Here is a 20,335-nt window from a genome sequence, read left to right on the forward strand (position 1 = left end):
GAATCAAAAAGAAACTTCACTTTTCTAGGAATTCTCCTTTTTGAATTTCTAGAAATCATTGACATACACATGAGCAAACTAAACAAATACATTTAAAAAAGCTAATCTTCTTAAGTCATTTGTCATTGTTTCCTTTTGAGGTCAAGATGTGTGGTCCAACACTTTGATCCACCCTATTTCATAATAACCTTTTTGCATTGTAATTATCGGTTAAGGAAACCTGGGTACATTTTGAGGTCTTTGGGGATCAGGCCCATGGAAGAAACATAGGAATGCATACTCTGGACTCTAGAAACAGAAGGGAATTAATCTGTGGAAGAGTCCAATACTACAAAGCTACAGTCATCAAGACAATATGGTACTGGCACAAAAACAGAAATATAGACCAATGGAACAAGATAGAGAGCCCAGAGATAAAACCCACACCCTATGGGTACCTTATTTTTTACAAAGGAGGCAAAAATATACAATGGGGCAAAGATAAGCCTCTTCAGCAAGTGGTGCTGGGAAAAACGGACAGCTATGTGCAAAAGAATGAAATTAGAACACTTACTAATGCCATACACAAGGATAAAGTCAAAATGAATTAAAAACCTACTTTTAAGACCAGAAACTATAAAACTCTTAGAAGAAAACATAGGCAGATTACTCGATGACATAAATCAAAGCAAGATCTTCTATGACCCACCTCCTAGAGTAATAAAAACAAAAGTAAATAAGTGGGACCTAATTAAACTTAAAGCTTTTGCACAGCAAAGGAAAATACAAACAAGGTGAAAAGATAACCCTCAGAATGGGAGAAAATTATAGCAAAGGAAACAGCTGACAAATAATTTCCAAAATACACAAGCAGCTCATACAATTCAATATCAGAAAAACAAATAACCCAATCAAAAAGTGGGAAAAAGACCTACACAGACATTTCTCCAAAGAAGACGTACAGATGGCTAACAAACACATGAAAAGATGCTCAACATCTCTCATTATCAGAGAACTGCAAATCAAAACTACAATGAGATACCACCTCACACCAGTCAGGATGGCCGTCATCAAAATGTCTACAAACAATAAATGATGGAGAGGGTGTGGAGAAAAGAGAACCCTCTTGCACTGCTGGTGGGAAAGTAACTTGATACAGCCACTATAGAAGACAGTATGGAGAGTCCTTAAAAAACTAGGAATTAAAAAAAAAAAAAAAACTAGTAATAAAACCACCATATGACCCAGCAATCCAACTCCTGGGCATATACCCTGAGGAAACCAAAATTGAAAAAGATACACGTACCTCAATGTTCAATGCAGCACTATTTACAACAGCTAGAACATGGAAGCAAACTAGATGTCCACTGCCAGATGAATGGATAAATAAACAGTGGTACCTATATACAATGGAATATTAGTCATAAAAAGGAATGGATTTTAGTCAGTTCTAATGAGATGGATGAACCTAGAGCCTACTAGATAGAGTGAAGTAAGTCAGAAAGAGAAATATAAATATCATATACTGACACATATATACGGAATCTAGAAAGATACTACTGATGAATTTATTTTCAGGGCAGCAATGGAGAAACAGACAGAGAACGGACCTACAGATATCGGGGGAGATGGAAGGGAGGCTCGGGAGGGAGTGGACATGGGTGTACCCATGGCCAATTCCTGATGTATGACAGAAAACCACAAAATTCTGTAAAGCAAATATCCTTCAATCGAAAAAATAAAGTGGCAAAATATAAATAAATAATGTGGATGAGTCCAGAACCAGCATGGAGTACTTAAAACAGCCCAGTATATTCAAGGGTTTTCTTTCTTTTTTTTTTGGTTAAAGCAAGCTCTATGCATGGCACATGGATTCTAAAATAAGAGGAGGAATATCAAAAGGAATTTATCCTTTTATTGGCAATGCTGAAATAGTTTAATTGGCTTAATTCCAGCTATTTCAAACTATAAGAGTACTTCTGCTGTGATGTTTCTATTTTTTTCTTCAAAATTATGGATTAATCATGAGACCAGACAGCTGTCATACTATTGCAATCTATTCTTAAATTAATTAATAATTAATTAATTAAGAATTAAGATAAATTAAGAATTAAGAATCTTGTTGTCAAGCAACAAGAACATATATTTTTAAAATAACTGCATTTTAAATTTTTATTAAAAACTTTTTGGAAATATTTCCTAATGATGGCTAAGCATGCTATTTATGGTATCTTCAATAGCATATTTTCAGGGTCAGTAAAATAAAGAAGAAAGAGGGTGATGGGATTTATAAAAAGAAAATCCTGGTTTTAAATTCTGACTTTAAAGTTTTTTAGCTGTCCTCCTGGTAAAAGATGTTAAAGATAATAACTTGAAATTTTAGCTACTGTTAAATTATTTGTAATCTGTATTTGAAATATGTGATTTCTGATCTTGGCTGTGTGTCAAAATTACCTTATATCCCTTAAATCACTGATTTTGTAATGCTATTTTCGGGACTGACTGGATCAGAATCACTTGGAGAGCATTACGGGTTATTTTTTGTTTTAAAAACAGACTTCATAGTCCTACAAAGAAGATTCTGAATGAGACTCGGGGATCTGTAGTTTTTCAAAAGTGTTTCAGGTGATTTGATGAATAAAAAACAGGAAACAATCCTTTAAGTTACTTTTATGATCTGTGAAATGGGCTGTCATCAAATTTTTATTATCTTGACCCATATCTCACTCCCAAATTGAACATTTCTTTAGGAATGGCTTGATCCACCTATTTTAAAAGCTTAGAGAATGGTATACTTTGATTATTAATTTGAATGAAAATAACAAGGGCAGAAAACCTGAAAGACACTGAAAATATAATTCTAATAACAAAAATAATTTTGACCACATGTGATATTCAAAATGCTAGGATATTTGAAGAATAAAATATTTTAAGTGTCTTCAAAAATATATTCTAAATGTCTTTTAGTCATTCAGCAAGACCTGGAGATACAAACACGAGGAAGCTACAGTCCCAGTTCTTGAGTTGATACCCTGATAGTGGGAGAAAAGGCATGTCCCAAGCACTATAACAGAAGAATGGTCACAAAAGGGATTGTTTAATCCTACCAGGAGAATCTGATAAAAATGGAGAATAGACCTGCCCAAGTACCTATGAGACACAAAGAAGAGATTATTTCACATATGGAACTGAGAAATATTTTAAGAAGGAAGTGATCCTTAACTGGAATTTTCAAAGATGAAGAGATATTCTCCAAGGAGATAAAAGGAAATAAAGGCCAAGAGAGGAAGCGCTGTGAACCAGGAAATGGGTGTGAAATAGTAGAATGCCAGGGAGCAAGCACAAGTGAGTCAGTAGGCTGCAGTGCAGAGTGTGACAGACAGGGAGGGGACAGGACACACCACCAAATGAGGAGAGAAGGGAAAACCGATTTTAATAATGGAAACCCTCCTTGCCATTGCTATCAGAGGCAGTGGGAACCTGTTAGGCAGATTCGAGTACAAAATTACAATGATCAAATTTGCAATTTAGAAAGGCGATCGCAGCAGTGGAGTGAAAGGGAGATGGGAAGAGGTGAAAATACAGACAGGAAGACTAATCAGTTAGAAGGCTGTGGCACCAGTCCAAGTTAAAAATGATAAGTAGCTGGCTGGACTAAGGAAGCAGAAGCGAGCCTGAGGAGCAGGGAGTGAATAGGAGAGACGTTATGGAAGCACAGTTCTCCTTAGTCACTGATAAGATGGAGACAAAAGTAGTGCATAAATAATGACTTAAGGTTTCAGTCTGTGTACATTAAATAGGAAAAGCTCCAATTAAACATATTTGGCTGATTTAAACTATTTTCCATGCACTTATTTTGTAATTTCATGTATATGACTTATAGCCAAAAAACATATTAGATTTAATAGGGTATTTTGACCGAGTCCAAATCCTTCATTTGGGGAATATAGTTTCACGTAGTCAAGTTATTAAAGAACAAAAAGTACATTTCCATGAGCTGTATATTTAGTGTTGGTCTGAAAATAGCAAAAGGTAGCATTTGGTATTCCAGGTGAATCCTTTTGGTGGTATGTTTTTTAAAGGATCTGATATTTTGATATCAATTGATATTCATCTATCCTTATTTGTTTAAGCTTTTAAATAAATCCTGTGTGTTAAGGTGTTTGATAGGACTGTTTGATAATCTGTGGAGTGCCTGAACATCCTGAGAAGGAAGGAAATGCATAAATTCAGAAGGAATATTTTATATGGATTGAATCTGAGAAATGTAACATTCCCTTCACATTTGTTGAGTAGACTGCATAGTTCTTCAGTTCAGTCGCTCCGCTGTTTCTGACTCTGTGACCCCATGGACTGCAGCACTCCAGGCTTCCCTGTCCATCACCACCTCCCGGAGCATGCTCAGACTCATGTCCATCGAGTCAGTAATGCCATCCAATTATCTCATCCTCTGTCACATAGTTCTTGCCTGATGCTAAATCCATTTCAAAATTTTCTCCTGAGTTAGTTGCAAGGACAAAGGACAAGTTGTATGGCCTATTTCACTTCCAAGAATCCCTATCTCTATGCCAAACGTTCAACAAGTAGAAATAAACTTTTAAAAAAGAAAAGTCAGCTGTTTTTCACCTGGGAACTATGGATGCTTGTTTCTTAGCTCTAGGCATTTACATGGACTTTTGTATTTAAAGAAGTAGAGCTAGTGGGAGCCTGGTGGGCTACAGTCCATTGGACACCACTGAGCTCACGCATACATACACACACACACACACACACACACACACACACACACACACACACAGAGTGGGATTTTAAGGATCTCAAAGGATGGTTTTTATAATAAAAAGAGTACTGTCTTCACCTGTCTCTAGAGGTCTTTTTTATCTGTAAAATGCAAGTACTTTGGAAGAGAGAATACATTAAACCTCATCAAAAATACAAACTTAGTGAGAAGAAGCTGTGTCTGAACCTATGAGAGGAGTGTATGTTGGAGGGTTAATTGTGATTCTCAGAAAGGAGTGGTCACTGAGGAGACAAAATAGAGGGGGTGTAGAATCAGAGGTCAAAGGACTGGGGATTGAGAAGCACCTGGAATAATACAAAACTGGAGTGTGGTACATCACTGGAAACTTTCATCAAATTTCAGTTTTTTGCAGTATCACTGATAATAAGAAGAATGCCAAAGAATGCTGAAACTACTGCACAATTGCACTCATCTCACACGCTAGTAAAGTAATGCTTAAAATTCTCCAAGCCAGGCTTCAGCGATATGTGAACCGTGAACTTCCAGATGTTTGAGCTGGTTTTAGGAAAGGCAGAAGAACCACAGATCAAATTGCCAACATCAGCTGGATCATCAAAAAAGCAAGAGAGTTCCAGAAAAACATCTATTTCTGCTTTATTGACTATCCCAAAGCCTTTGACTGTGTGTATCAAAATAAACTGTGGAAAATTATGAAAGAGATGGGAATACCAGACCACCTGACCTGTCTCTAGAGAAACCTGTATACAGGTCAGAAAGCAACAGTTAGAACTGGACATGGAACAACAGACTGGTTCCAAATAGGAAAAGGAGTACATCAAGGCTGTATATTGTCACCCTGCTTATTTAACTTATATGCAGAGTACATCATGAGAAATGCTGGGCTGAAGGAAGCACAAGCTGGAATCAAGATTGCCGGGAGGAATATCAATAACCTCAGATATGAAGATGACACCACCCCTATGGAAGAGACTGAAGAACTAAAGAGCCTCTTGATGAAAGTAAAAGAGGAGAGTGAAAAAGTTGGCTTAAAGCTCAACATTCAGAAAACTAAGATCATAGCATCCAATCCCATCACTTCATGGCAAATAGATGGGGAAACAGTGAAAACAGTGGCTGAATTTATTTTGGGGGGCTCCAAAATCACTGGAGATGGTGATTGCAGCCATGAAATTAAAAGACACTTACTCCCTGGAAGGAAAGTTATGACCAACCTATATAGCATATTAAAAAGCAGAGACATTACTTTGCCAACAAAGGTCCATCTAGTCAAGGCTATGGTTTTTCCAGTGGTATGGATGTGAGAGTTAAACTATAAAGAAAGCTGAGCACCAAAGAATTGATGCTTTTGAAATGTGGTGTTGGAGAAGACTCTTGAGAGTCCCTCGGACTGCAAGGAGATCCAACTAGTTTATCCTAATGGAGGTCAGTCGTGGGTGTTCATTGGAGGGACTGATGTTGAAGCTGAAAATCCAATACTTTGGCCACCTCATGCAAAGAGCTAACTCATTGGAAAAGACCCTGATGCTGGGAAAGATTGAGGGCAGGAGGAGAAGGGGACGACAGAGGATGAGATGGTTGGATGGCATCATTGACTCAATGGACATGAGTCTGAGTGAACTCCGGGAGTTGGTGATGGACAGGGAGGCCTAGCAAGCTGCGGTTCATGGGGTCGCAAAGAGTCGGACACGACTGAGCAACTGAACTGATCTGAACTTGTAGGGAAAATGTTGAAGATAAAAGTTCCTAATTAATTCAAATGTGGTTCTGATAGTAACAAGTCCTTCAGTTTAACTGAAAAGATCAGTAATTTTCTGGGTAGGGACTAAGGATTGAACACTGAATCTGGAAGCTCTGTAACCAGAGATGTCATGCTTGCCTTCTCAAGCAAAAAATAATTAATCGCATTTGGCTTCTTCATTGTTTTTGTCTGTGAAATATTGTTCATCTTCAAAAATATGAGCCCATTTCAGTACTTAAGATGTATTTGAAGATCGGTAGGTCTCTGGAACAAATTGCCAAATAGACACAGGAACACAGGGTACGTTTTTGAAGGCAATAATAATTGATGGGGGGAGTAGAGATTAACAGACATGAAACCATTAACACTGATTATCTCCAATGGGTACAATTAGTTTATGGTAGGAAGGGAGGAGACTGGCATTTTGGATTGAGAAAAGTGACTTTCATCTAATATTTTAAATATTCTTATACTGTCATTAGTTTTATAAGAACAATGTGGTTATTTTATAGTCAATGCTAATAAATAATGGGTTTAAAAAAGGAGAAACTAAAATTAAGACATATAAAAGAACAAGACTACTGAAATTACCATAGTGTAATGGTATGATTTCTGTATGAAATAAGTAAACATTTCAATTTTCTTATATTTAGACATATATTTGATGAAAACACATAATACAACAACCTATATGTGATTCATTTTCTCTCTACCAGCACTATGAGTATATACATATTTATAGGTAGCAGATAATTTTTAAAGAACAAAGAGTAAAAAATTATTAACAAATGCAGATATGGCCTGAAGAATTTAGAAGGATCAAAGGAAAGATCATCAGCATTCCTGTATCTTGAACTAAAGGGCAATAATCAAACTCTATTATTTGAAGATGAGAAAAATGGAAAAAAATAAAGAAAATGTGGTATTTTGTAGGAAAGGAAGTAAGAGTATAAATAGACTTATAAAGAGAAATAAAAATTCAAAGCATTGAACAAATAGGAAGAAAATGAGCACTTATTGAACACTTCTATTCACTAGAAGCAGATTTCATTCCATCTTTCAATCCCCCTAGGCATTTGTCCTATTACCCTCATTTGAAAGATCAAGAAATTAAAGTTCAAAGATGTTATGCAGGGTAGTCAGGATCACACAGGTCAAGGAGCAAATCTTTGTTTTGTCTGTGTTTAAAGTCCATTACTTTTTATCTGGACAGTATGTTGAGGAACTGACAATACAAACTGATGAAAGCCTGGACAGTGTTCAGAGGGGCAGGAGAGAGGGGTAGAGCAACAATGAGAACAGAAGGAACAGAGAGAGAGAGAAAGAGACAGAGAGAGAGTGTGTGCGTGTGTGCACGCCTGCGTGTGAGTGTCCTGGGATGCTATGCAGCCATCAGCAAGCCTTTTGTTTACTTGGTAAAAGACAAAATTTTAAAAATGACCTGAAATTGCTACCTAAAGCTACCCAAGTGGCTGTGGTTTCATGAGTGACTTATATACAAAGTAAAAGTAAAGTACATTCCAATTCTGATTTGTTGCAGATTTTATATCATGGTCGAATGTATTAAAAGTAAAGATTATTTTTTCTGATTATAAACCAAAACCTACATATAGAGAAAAACATTTGAATGAACAGAAAAAAATATTAAACCAAACATTATCCCACTCTTGAAATATAACCACTATTAACATTTTATTGTCATTCTTCAAAACACAAGTGTGTTCCAATTGAAATCAAGTGAAATTGTATATCCTTCTTATGTAACTGTATGTCCTGTACTTAAATAATATTAAAATTTAATATTCAACCAACCTACCAAGATTAGGAAAATGAATCAATTTAAAGTCATACTAGCTTATCACTAGTGTTACCTAGAAATAACTACATTAACACTAAAGCCTTCTTTTCCTTAGATAAACAATTTTTCTTTCACTATCTGCTAGAAGAGTTAAAATAAGAATGAAAGATAAAAAAATCTGTTGTATAAAATCCATGCTGCGAATGGCTCCTCTTTCACTGTGGTGATTTTATGCAACATCCAACCTATACTATCTTTGATAGATTACCACACAGGCCTCTTAATCCTAACTCTGTAGTTTTTCTATGTTTATTGTTCATTTCAATCCATGAGTCAAAAGCATAAATTAAAATACTGTATGGCTTACTTGGAGATATAGTAAAAAAATATTCTCCTTCTGCAAATAAACTGAACCCGAAGAAAGCAAACTCCAGTAGAAAATATTAACTATTGTCCTTGCGTTGAAATTTACCCATTTCTTGAAGTGACTGTTCACTTTCACTTAAGAACTTCCCTGATTATTTTAAAGTTAAATAGAAAATTATTCCAGTCCCTTCTCGACTAATTATATAACACCAGTGTCAATCTAGGTTGGAGCCAGATGCATATTACCTGTTTATGTATTGGTCAGCTCTCTACATGAATTATCATGTAAATAAATATGAAAGCACTAATACTTACTAAATGCACAATCTGGGACAAGTTATTTAAGCTCTCTGAACTGTAGTTTCCTTATTTATATAATGAAGAGAATATTGACCTTGTGGTGGTGTTGGAAGAATTAAAGGAAATGAATTGTTCTAAATGAGCCAGTCAATGCCTTCTGTTTTCAGAGAAAATAGGACCCCAACCACAGACCTTGCTAAAGAGGCAGACCTAAGCATAATGTCCTCTCAGCCACAGATATTTGGTTCACAAGTTAATTGGTATATATGATGTTGAACCAATTACATGCACTCTCTGAGAAATTAGCACATTAAAATACTGGATGATCTAAGTTAAATAAACTATAGAAACTGACCAACATGGTCATGAAGTTAGAGTCAACAAAGATAAGAAAAGCATATCAATGCACCAGCACACCAGACACTGAAACAGAGGCCATTGTTAGGCAATATAGTCTTTTGCTGATAAAAACAGTCTCTTCCCCATGAAAACAAATGCAAATAGAATCATTGTCAAAAAAAAAAAAAAAAAAAAAGATGGGAACGGAAGAAAGGAAGAGAGAGAGAGAAAGGAGAAATGGGGAGAGAAAGACAGAAAGATGAAGAGGAAGGAAGAAAGGAAGGGAGGAAAAAATACTTAGTCTCAGAGAAATGCAAATGGAGAAGCTGTTTTCCTTTTCACACGAGGTCTTGCAGGAAACAAGGCTACACTTTCAAACAGAATTTCCTATATCTTTCCAATAAATTCTCACAGTTTGAATTTGTTGGACTGGTTTTCTAATCTTAACAATTCCTTATCTGAGTGAAAAGAGCATAGCATCATGAATAAAAAGAGCATAGCACCATTTCCAGCACACACTAGATACTTGATGAGTGGAAGCTATCACTAAACCAAGTTATAAACCCAAGACTTCCCTGCTGGTGCAGTGGATAGGAATCCACTGCCAATTCAGGGGACACTGGTTCGATCCCTGGTTTGGGAAGATTCCACACGCACCTGTGTGTCAAAGCTGCTGAAGTTCATGGTCCTAGGACTGGTGCTCCACAAGAGAAGCCACCGCAATGAGAAGCCAGGGCGCTACCAAGAAGAGCAGCCCTTGCTTGTTGCAACTAGATAAATCCTGTGCAAAGCAACAAAGACCCAGCACACCAAAAATAAAAACAAATAAATAAACTATAAATTCAGAGAGCAAGGAAGACAATACAACTATCATGGATTTTAATTTTTTAAAAAATCATGTAAACCACATAAATGAAATACTTCCTGTTAAGCCAAACTTGTCTTTGCCAGAAATGATACTTGGCCTTATTTTGGCTTCTTATAAATCCAATGCAAATATAAAGGAAACACAGACCTTTCCTCTATTCACCCACTTGACACCTACTGAAAAATTGTAAACACTTACAACATTCAGTGCCATAATGATTACAAAATTGATACAGACTGCAGCAGCGGAAGTTGCAAACTGCCAGTGTTGTTTGATGAAATTCCACTTGAATGATGCAAACTGTTCCATGACAACCAGGCGATACACCACAACTGCAAACACTGCAGTGATCACCAGAGAAATCTACAAAATGGGAGACCGGAAGAGACATCCATGTTTTGCATTATTGAAAAAATAAAAGCAGCAACATAGATCCAAAACATTGACCCCCAAAGCTAAAGAAATTTACTTTTCCAAGAAAGCGTACATAAATTTAAAATTTCCTTTAAAGAACTGAGTTACATTAGAGTCAAAACAAACAGTGTAAGACTCAGTTGTTTTAGTGTGATATGTTGTTCAAATCTCAACTGTCACATGATTGCTCGGTTTTAAAGCAGAGGATCTAATTTTAGGACGACTTACATAATTTCCATTTTTTCTTAGATGATCTTTGTTTCTCCCAGACAGTATTTTATTTAAAAATATATACAAACTCCTTCTGCAATTACTGCATGACCTGCTGTAATTTTTATTTTAATAGTATGTATGTACCACCAACATACTGAACAGGATACAGTTTCTTACCCCCTCAGGGTCACAAAATGAGTTGGTATTTTAGAACTTCTTTCTAAACCTGGAATCCCACAATATTCTGAGATTGATGGTTCTACTTTACCATGAAGAATATTCCTGAGATAGAAACAAGAAGACGAGTGACTTTGTCTGAGGAAGGCTGATGTGGTTCAGGTTTTCCACTGATAGGATTCACTCGCTCCATCTTGTAATACTTTGCCTCGAACTGGGGACGAAGGGTTTCCTATGAGAAAAACTAAAGTTAATTAAATATCTAAGGCATAAATTTGAAAAATGATCCAATATTGACTAAATTCTTGGAATTTGGCCTACTTCTATGTCGAGTCTTGGCAAAGAAGCAACTTGTAAAAATTTAGATGCAAGATAATTTCCAAATAAACCCTAAGCTATATTTTAATTAGCATGATTTTCCACTAATGGAATTTAAGGAAACATTATAGAAGTGCTCTGAAAAAAGTACATATTTCATCACTGGTGTCTATTATATTCATAAAATAACAAGGTTATTAGTAAAACAAAAAAAAAATCAAGGGAAAACTGAATTGTGTTTAGCTGCTTCCTGCTTAGGCATTAAGGCAGTGAGTGATTTCCTACATCATATGTTATTCCAGTTTCTTATCTTCTGGTCTCTTAACATCTTACCTCCTCTTCTTCCCATTCAATAAGGTCCCAAGTATAGGTTAGTGTACTTCTTCTCCTTTTCCAAAACTCCAGGAAGACTGTGGCTATAAATGAGAAGAATAAAATATTACTATTATAATTCTTACCTGAGACATCACATTCTGTCATCATTGCCTTTCTTCTTTGAATTGATGCATTTACATCATATTATTAAATAATTAAAATTAACCACATTTATATTAAATTCATACAGCTGCCATTTTTCTTCCCTTACCTTCTTCTATGTAAATTATCAACATGCACTCTCAATGGAGAGTGATTCTTTTTATTGGAATAAGTAAGCAGAGACTTTTGTTAGCATGACCTTGATCTTGTGAAACTGGATTGGAGATGAAGCTGGAGGATAAGAGGCCTTCAGTGGAAAAGGGAGCTTAGTTATCAGGGAAAAGCTGGGTTTCCTGTGCATCGTGGAGGTAGAAGAGCATTTCAGAATAGTTGAAGATGATCTGCCCAGTAATTCTGCTCCTTAGCAACTATGCATTTATTTTTTCACTATCCCGCTGACTATCACACATAGTTTTGTCAACATTACAAAAATTTCACAAATGCACATGCTCCATCCAGTCCTTGTACCTTCATGTCTCACGATCATTTCCAGCGGCTTTCTCTTGTGATCCAAATTCAATGGCACAGAGTAACAGAATCACAGGGTCAAGCATGTAACCGTAGTAAGGTTCTACGTGTTCAGTTCACTTCAGTCGCTCAGTCGTGTCCGACTCTTTGTGACTCCATGAACCGCAGTACGACAGGCCTCCCTGTCCATCACGATCCCAGAGCCCACCCAAACCCATGTCCATTGTGTCAGTGATGCCATCCAACCATCTCATCCTCTGTCGTCCCCTTCTCCTCCTGCCTTCAATCTTTCCCAGCATCAGGGTCTTTTCAAATGAATCAGCTCTCCGCATCAGGTGGCCGAAGTATTTGAGTTTCAGCTTCAGCATCAGTCCCTCCAATGAACACCCAGGACTGATCTCCTTTAGGATAGACTGGTTGGATCTCCTTGCAGTCCAAGGGACTCTCAAGAGTCTTCTCCAGCACCACAGTTTAAAAGCACAGTTCTATGTGTAGTTTGAAGTTATTTTAAATTTACAAAAAACAAACTCCAGAGTGATCAATATATATCACTGACCTTGCCAAAGCATCTAGAACTTTTTCCTGTACCTGTTTTTTCCCACACTTGAAGTTTAAGTCTCTTGAGGGCCTTTCCCCCTTAGTATTTTAGTGCTTTGCACACTAAAAATGTTTAATAAATGAACTTAATTACTGAACAATTCAGGGATTGCAACTCTAATTCCTGTGCAAGTGTTCTTTGCATTATTCCAGAGGTTTTCATGGAATGCTCCATGGAATTTCACTGAAGACATTGGAAGAAAGAGAGTCCCTTGGCAGAGAATCCCTTTCTTTATATAAATATATATTGAGCAGTCACGTTCAAATTTTATTTGGAAAAATAATTATTGTTGAAAAAGTTTTAAAAACTACTTCACTATACTTTGAAGAAGGGGAATGTCTAATGAGAGGGGCATCAGGGGCAAGAAGTCAGTTCCAAACACAAATGAAGTTAAGTATGTCTGAATATATTGAGCCCCCAAAATAATTCCAAGCATTATTTTCACCAGAAGAGATAAGGATTTGAAGCCTTCTTAAAAGGAGACCCAGCTGAAATGAGATTGTGTCAGAGCAAATGCTTGGCCTCATCAATGGGAACAACACCCAAGAACAACTAAAGAGTCCTCCATTCCTCAGATTTTTTTTCAGCGACATCTGCAAGCATAATGTGCTTTCCCGACACAGCATTGCAACATCACTATACAAGAGGTAGAAACAGAAACCTCACTAAACAGGTTCTACAATTATCAGAAGGGCCATGAATATGGGACATTTTAAATCTCCCTGTTTAGGATAAGTTATTGATTTTCTCACTAATGCCTTACAGAAATGCAATTAGTAGGGCTTTTTATGCATGAATATAGTAGATTAATCAATGGAGAGAGCCTATGTGTGAAATAGTAGATTTTGAATATTTGGGCTGGACTGTGCTTGACTCAGTCACCACTGGTTAGTTGTAGAACTGGCTAGTCAAGACCTTCTTGTCTGGTTAAATTTCCTCTTTGTCCAAAGACACAGAATCTGTTTCTAACTTTACTTCCAATTTTCCTCTCTTTCTGTCTCTCTAAAAATACTAAGTAAGAAATAAAACAATACATATCTATGTTCTAAAACATGAGAAGGCCAGTATTTGATATAAGCACTGAAAATCCTTACCAATTTCTAAAATCAGACATTCTTCCCCATAGGAAACTTCATTAAAAAAATAAAAAGCTACACATAAATAGCATTGTGCTATACTAAAATACGAAAACTCTCAACATAGTCTTGACCAGAGCAGACTCTTACATTTGATGGAATGTGTCTCTAAGTTAACTCTTCCTGTCACTCAATATGGCATTGGCATTTGTACATTAAATAGGCATTCAGTAGCACCTGTTCACATTAAAGTGGATACTAAACGAATTGCTAAAAAAGTTAGGTGCCTACACAAATAACTTGTTAACTTTTTTTCCATGCATTTTAAATAAATACAACTTAATCTGTTTAAAGTTCTGGATTTATTTTTCTCAGGACATTTCTTCTTCTTACCATTCATATATTTGATATAACTTCTTTAATTAACTCTGTGGAATATTTTCTGATTATAAATATAGCACCAAGGAAAGTAACAGAAACAGCCCCTGTCTTACTTCTGAAATCTAGGAATGCCTACCATTTATAAGGCTTTCAGTAAATGTATGCTGAATGAGTAAATTAAACGGTAAAGAATAGAAGTCACCTACAATTCCATATTCATAAACAGTCACTACTTCAGTTTTGGCAATCCCATCCAAAGTATTTTACTAAAAAAGTGTATTTAGGGCTGATATGTTACTGACACTCAGAGATACAACCATTTGTTTTTGTTAAGTTGCCAAGTCATGTTCACCTCTTTGCAACGCCATGGACTGCAGCATGTCAGGCTCCCCTGTCCTTCACTATCTTCCAGAGTTTGCTCAGATTCATGTTCATTGAGTTGGTGATACTATATAACCATCTCATCCTCTGCTGCCCCCTTCTCCTTTTGCCTTCAATGTTTCCCAGCATCAGGGTCTTTTCAACAGAGTTGGCTCTTTGCATCAGGTGGCCAAAGTATTGGAATTTCAGCTTCAGGATCAGTCCTTCCAATGAATATTTAGGATTGACTTCCTTAAGGATTGACTGGTTTGATCTTGCTGTTCAAGGGACTCTCAAGAGTCTTCTCCAGAGTCTTCACAATTCCAAAGCATCCATTCTTTGGTTTTGTTTTTCTTTTCTCTTTTTCTGTCATAAATGAACCTGGTTGTTCATTTTTGACAGGGAAAAAGAAAAAAATTCATAACTGAACCCTCTAAAGGCATCATGCCCTTCATAGGTTGGCCCTTCCTCTCCAGGAGACCTTCACCAGGATGAGGTACATGTAGCATTAACCCCTGGAACAGCTCTGGCCTCCAGGAAAGTGCTCCAGAGCTAAAGTCAATATCCATTCTGATTGTCCAGTAAGGAGTCCTAGTTCCAAGCATGGTTAAATATTTGCCTTTTCATCTTATAAACATCCCCCTGGAATTAAATCCTTAGAAATGTACTTGCCATCATAGGTGAATGCCAACAACTATCAAAGAAATTACTATATTTTTACATAAATACAGTTTATCTTCATGATCAAGTTACAATGACCCCCAAAAGACCATCTAGGAACGACAATGTGGTGCTGGAGAAAGAGCATGGCTTGGGGTACAGATGTTCTGGTTTTGAGAGCTACCTATATTCTTTTCTAATTATGTGACCTTGGACAAATGAATGAAAAATGATAAGCCTTTGTTTTCACAATTTAAAAACAAGAATAGCAAAATCATCTTCTTAGAGGTGTTGTACAAATTAACCTTAAATTAAGGTATAATTCATAAGTGATTTAACATCTAACTATTAGTCATTCATTTGAAGAATATAATAGATCATGTTGCTGTTCATGCTTAGTCGTTAAGTCATGTTCAACTCTTTACGACCCTGTGGACTGTAGCCCACCAGACTCCTCTAGCCATGGGATTCTCTAGGCAAGAATACTGGAGTGTGCCTTTTCCTTCTCCAGGGACTCTCCTGACCCTGGGATCGAACCCACATCTCCTGTACTGGTAAGCAAATTCTTTTCCATTGAGCCAGCAAGGAAGTCCCATAATAGATCATAATAATCTTTTTTTCAACACTCTGTTAGTTATTATACATAGGGAAACTTGGAAGACAAAGTTCTTGGTTTCATTGAATAAAGCTACTGTATATTTTTCTGTAGGAAACATGCTTTTTCAATTATTTATATTTTGACTGTTTTATAAAAATTCAGTCATATCTGTCATAACACTGCCCATCTTTTTCTGGTGACCCAGCAAACCGTTTATATTGTTCTTTTTCTTCTTTTGTATTTAAGAGAGTAAAGCTGCCTCTAGAGCAGAGGTCCCCAACCTTTGGGCCACGGACCAGTCCCTCCTGTCAGATCAGTGGTGGCGTCAGGTTAGAAATCAATGCATGATAAGTGCAATGCGCTTGGATCATCCTGACTCCATTCCCCTGCCCCTGGTCCAGTGAAAACCTGTCTTCCATAAAACTGGTGACGTGCAGTGAAGTCAAAGCTGTCAGTCATGTCTGACTCTTTGCAACACCCTGGACTATACAGTCCATGGAATTCTCCAAGCCAGAATACTGGAGTGGGTAGCTGTTCCCTTCTCCAGGGGATCTTCCCAACCCAGGAATCAAACCTACATCTCCCACATTGTAGGCACATTCTTTACCAGCTGAGCCACCAGGGAAGCCAGGAATACTGGAGTGGGTAGCCTATCCCTTCTCCAGTGGATCCTCCCAACCCAGGAATCAAACCAGGGTCTCCTGCATTGCAGGCAGATTCTTTACCAACTGAGCCATCAGGGAAGCCTGTGAAACTGGTCATTGGTGCCAAAAAGGTTGGGGACCACTGCTAGAATAAATAATCTAATTCAAAATTATTTTTGAGAGCACAATGTCTATTATTAGAGTGCACAAAAAAAAAAAATAAAATGAGTTGCATCATAGTCTCAAAGAGGAAGAAGAAAACTACCATTATAGAGCACTTTCAAATTTCCAGACTTTGTGTTAGACATATTTTTAATTAGCTCCTATCATTTCCAAAACAACCCAGGTGAAATAAAGGTTATTATCTCCTTCAGCAGAGCAAATCGAAGCTCTTGGAGATTAAGTTACCTGAGGAAGTCACTTGGCTGAAATTCAGATCTAACCCAAACACTGACCTTTTTCTATACTAAAGGAAAAACTATTGCTAAACATGGTCTGATACAGAACTTTTTGAGCTACATAATCTGCAACATCCTTCTGGGAAGAAATTAGCATCACAAACAAAATGTTTGAGCAGATTTCTAATAGACCTAAATGAGATTGAGAGTGACCTATTAATCAGAAGTCTAGAGTCTGACACCCTTTTTTTTTCCTTTGGAGTCTAAAAATGATTACTAACAATTTTCTTATAAATGTCTCTACCAAGATAGAAATCTTTGCATTGGTCTTTTAGAAGACTTTTCCTTTGCAGTCAGACTCAAATAAAAATCTGACACGTTATAACTTAATTGTCTGAAAAGACTATTATTTTTCCTTTATTAGACCACTGTATCTGAATTTGTGAAGATGGACATGCAGAAGTAAGCATAATGTTTCTTGGTTCACACTTCAAGCAAACAGTTTGTCCCAGAATAATTAAACTGCTTCTATTTACAATTTTGATATGTCTAATAGTTCCCTGTAGACATAGCCAATATCTCTGATTTTTCCAAATATGGCTGAGGGAGTGGCCAAGTGTTTTTGATAGCTAAGTCTTGCAAGGTTTCAATAATTAGGGATACATTTAGTTTGCATTTGGTGAGATATGTTTATGTGATTTGCAGGCACTTCCAAGTGTTGTTCAATCATTGCCAGTTATCCTAATGTAGCAATGGCTTCTGAGGTGACTCCTCCAGTTACATGCTGACTCTTTCAGGTGCCAGGCTAGGGGATGTATGAAGAGATGCACATGCTCTATGGTAATGGAAGAGAAATAAGATCTAAAATATATGGGGCCAGAAACTACTCCATGGGAATTATTTCACAAACTTTAAGTCATATATGAAACACACTAGAGATTTTCTCAGAGTTCCAACAATATTAAAAATGCACATGGCTTTATCAATTATGAAGTTGAAATAAGCCTTTCAAAACTGCCAGTAATGGGGACTTGCATGGAAAAGACTCTGATGCTGGGAGAGATTGGGGGCAGGAGGAGAAGGGGATGACCCAGGATGAGATGGCTGGATGGCATCACTGACTCGATGGACGTGAGTCTGAGTGAACTCCGGGAGATGGTGATGGACAGGGAGGCCTGGTGTGCTGCGATTCATGGGGTCGCAAAGAGTCAGACACAACTGAGCGACTGAACTGAACTGAACTGAACTGCCTGGTAGCCCAGCAGTTGAGAATCTGCCTTGCAATGTAGGGAACAAAGGTTTAACCCCTGATCAGGGAACTAAGATCCCACATGCTGTGGAGCAACAAAGCCCCCACACCTTAACTGGAGAGTCTGGGCACCATTCTCAACAACTGGAGAGTCTGTGTAGCATCCTCAAAGATCCCACATGATGCAATGAAGATCCCATGTGCCACAGCCAAGACTTGAGGCAGCAAAACAAATTAATAAATCTTTTTTAAAACTGTCAAAAATAATAAAATAATTTTCAATTAATTGTGCTAGAGAAAGAGGAAAAACTGAATGACTTCTCCATTCCTTCCGTGAAATATCTTTTTAAACATCATACACAGAGATTGGGATTCCCTAGTGGCTCAGATGGTAAGAAATCTGCCTGCAATGTAGGAGACACAGGTTTGATCCCTAGGTCGGGAAGATGCCCTGGAGAAGGAAATGGCTACACACGCCAGTATTCTTGGTCTGGAGAACTCCGTGGACAGAGGGGCCTGGCAGGCTACAGTACATGGTGTCGCAAAGAGTTGGACACGACTGAGTGACTAAAACACGCAGAGATAATAAAAAAATGCAGATAAAAAAGTAAGACAAAAAGCATTTACAGAGATATGTTAGGCAACTAATTAATTAAAATATTACTCCTATGGATTTTGATTTTATGTAGCATTTGAAATTTTTAAAATTTGTAAACTTTTGATATTTTTATTTTCCTTTTTTTTTTCCTAAAGAGAGCTTCCAAAATTGTGTATCTCCTTCCAATGAATAGCTATTGTGCATCAGACACAAATGTTCCAGATAGCCTGTTCAAATGTTTTACACATACTTAACTCACAAAATCCTCAACAGCTCCATGTTCAAGAAATGAAGTTATTGTTGTTGTAACGCTGCAGAAGTTCAGAAAGTATAGTAGACTTGTCCCCAAATGAACTGGACCCTAGAAGATCAGCTCCCTGTGACACCTATGGCAGGGTTATTGGTTTAAATTATTCATTCAGAAAAGAGGATTTACAACAACACTAGGCGTTTTTAATAAGGATTCTCTCCTGATGCAACACAAAACTGCCTTCCTTTTACTGTCGCTAAGAGCTTATAGAACTGTCAGCTTAGTTAAACCTCACATGTTTTCATTGTTCTCTGCAAAATGTTTATATTGCTCCTAGTCCTCTAAACAGATGAGAAAAACACTTGTCATTGTTATTTTTTGCCCATGAACTTAATGTCAAAATCCCCTTTACATCATGAATAACTTCTTTTTCTTCTGTTCCTGCTTTTGAGCCAAGGAACAAATCTGGACTCTTAAAGTATATAGACCTAGCCTAGGTATCTCACTCTCTCTTCACTCTGCTCCTCTCCAGGTCATGGCTCAGTGCTGAGAACACTCAGCAAATAAACTCTTAAAAACTCTTTTGTTATGAGGTTCAGTTCAGTTCAGTTCAGTTCATTTCAGTCGCTCAGTTGTGTCTGACTCTTTGTGACCCCATGGACCGCAGCTCACCAGGCCTCCCCTGTCCATCACCAATTCCCAGAGTTTACCCAAACCCATGTCCATTGTGTCGGTGATGCCATCCAACCATCTCATCCTCTGTTGTCCCCTTATTCTTCTGCCTTCAATCTTTCCCAGCATCAGGGTCTTTTCAAATGAGTCAGCTCTTCACATCAGGTGGCCAAAGTATTGTAGTTTCAGCTTCACCATCAGTCCTTCCAATGAACACTCAGGACTGATCTCCTTTAGGATGGACTGGTTGGATCTCCTTGCAGTCCAAGGAACTCTCAAGAGTCTTCTTCTACACCACAGTTCAAAAGCATCAATTCTTTGGCACTCAGATTTCTTTATAGTCCAACTCTCACTTGTGTACATGACTCCTGGAAAAACCAGAGCCTTGGCTAGATGGACCTTTGTTGGCAAAGTTGTGAGGTTATTACTTAGTTACTCTAACTTTTCAAACCAGAAAGAAACAAATTAGAAATGACAAGATTTTTTAATTATCCATCTTGATTTTTTTAAAGGCAGGATTAATAAATCACTTGGATCTCTTCTTAAAGGCAGAAAAATAAACTACAATATTATCAATCTGCCAGTTTTGCCACTTTATTATATTTAAAACCGGTTGTAACTTGATTTAATTAAA

At 37.2% G+C, this 20,335-nt stretch overlaps 1 protein-coding gene across 2 annotated transcripts in view; it reads right to left on the minus strand.

Annotated features, from left to right (window-relative positions):
* ANO3 (anoctamin 3) overlaps positions 1-20,335 on the minus strand; it is a 292,092-nt gene that overhangs the window by 47,574 nt on the left and 224,183 nt on the right. For both annotated transcript variants that reach the window (XM_005690016.3, XM_013969793.2), the window contains 3 exons: positions 11,606-11,688; positions 11,046-11,186; positions 10,349-10,513 (listed from right to left, as the gene is read on the minus strand). In XM_005690016.3, coding sequence (XP_005690073.1) covers positions 10,349-10,513; positions 11,046-11,186; positions 11,606-11,688 — 389 coding nt within the window. The remainder of the gene's footprint in view (positions 1-10,348; positions 10,514-11,045; positions 11,187-11,605; positions 11,689-20,335) is intronic.

The sequence above is a fragment of the Capra hircus genome, chromosome 15 (assembly GCF_001704415.2).
Source record: "Capra hircus breed San Clemente chromosome 15, ASM170441v1, whole genome shotgun sequence".
NCBI classification, from domain to species: Eukaryota; Metazoa; Chordata; class Mammalia; order Artiodactyla; family Bovidae; genus Capra; species Capra hircus.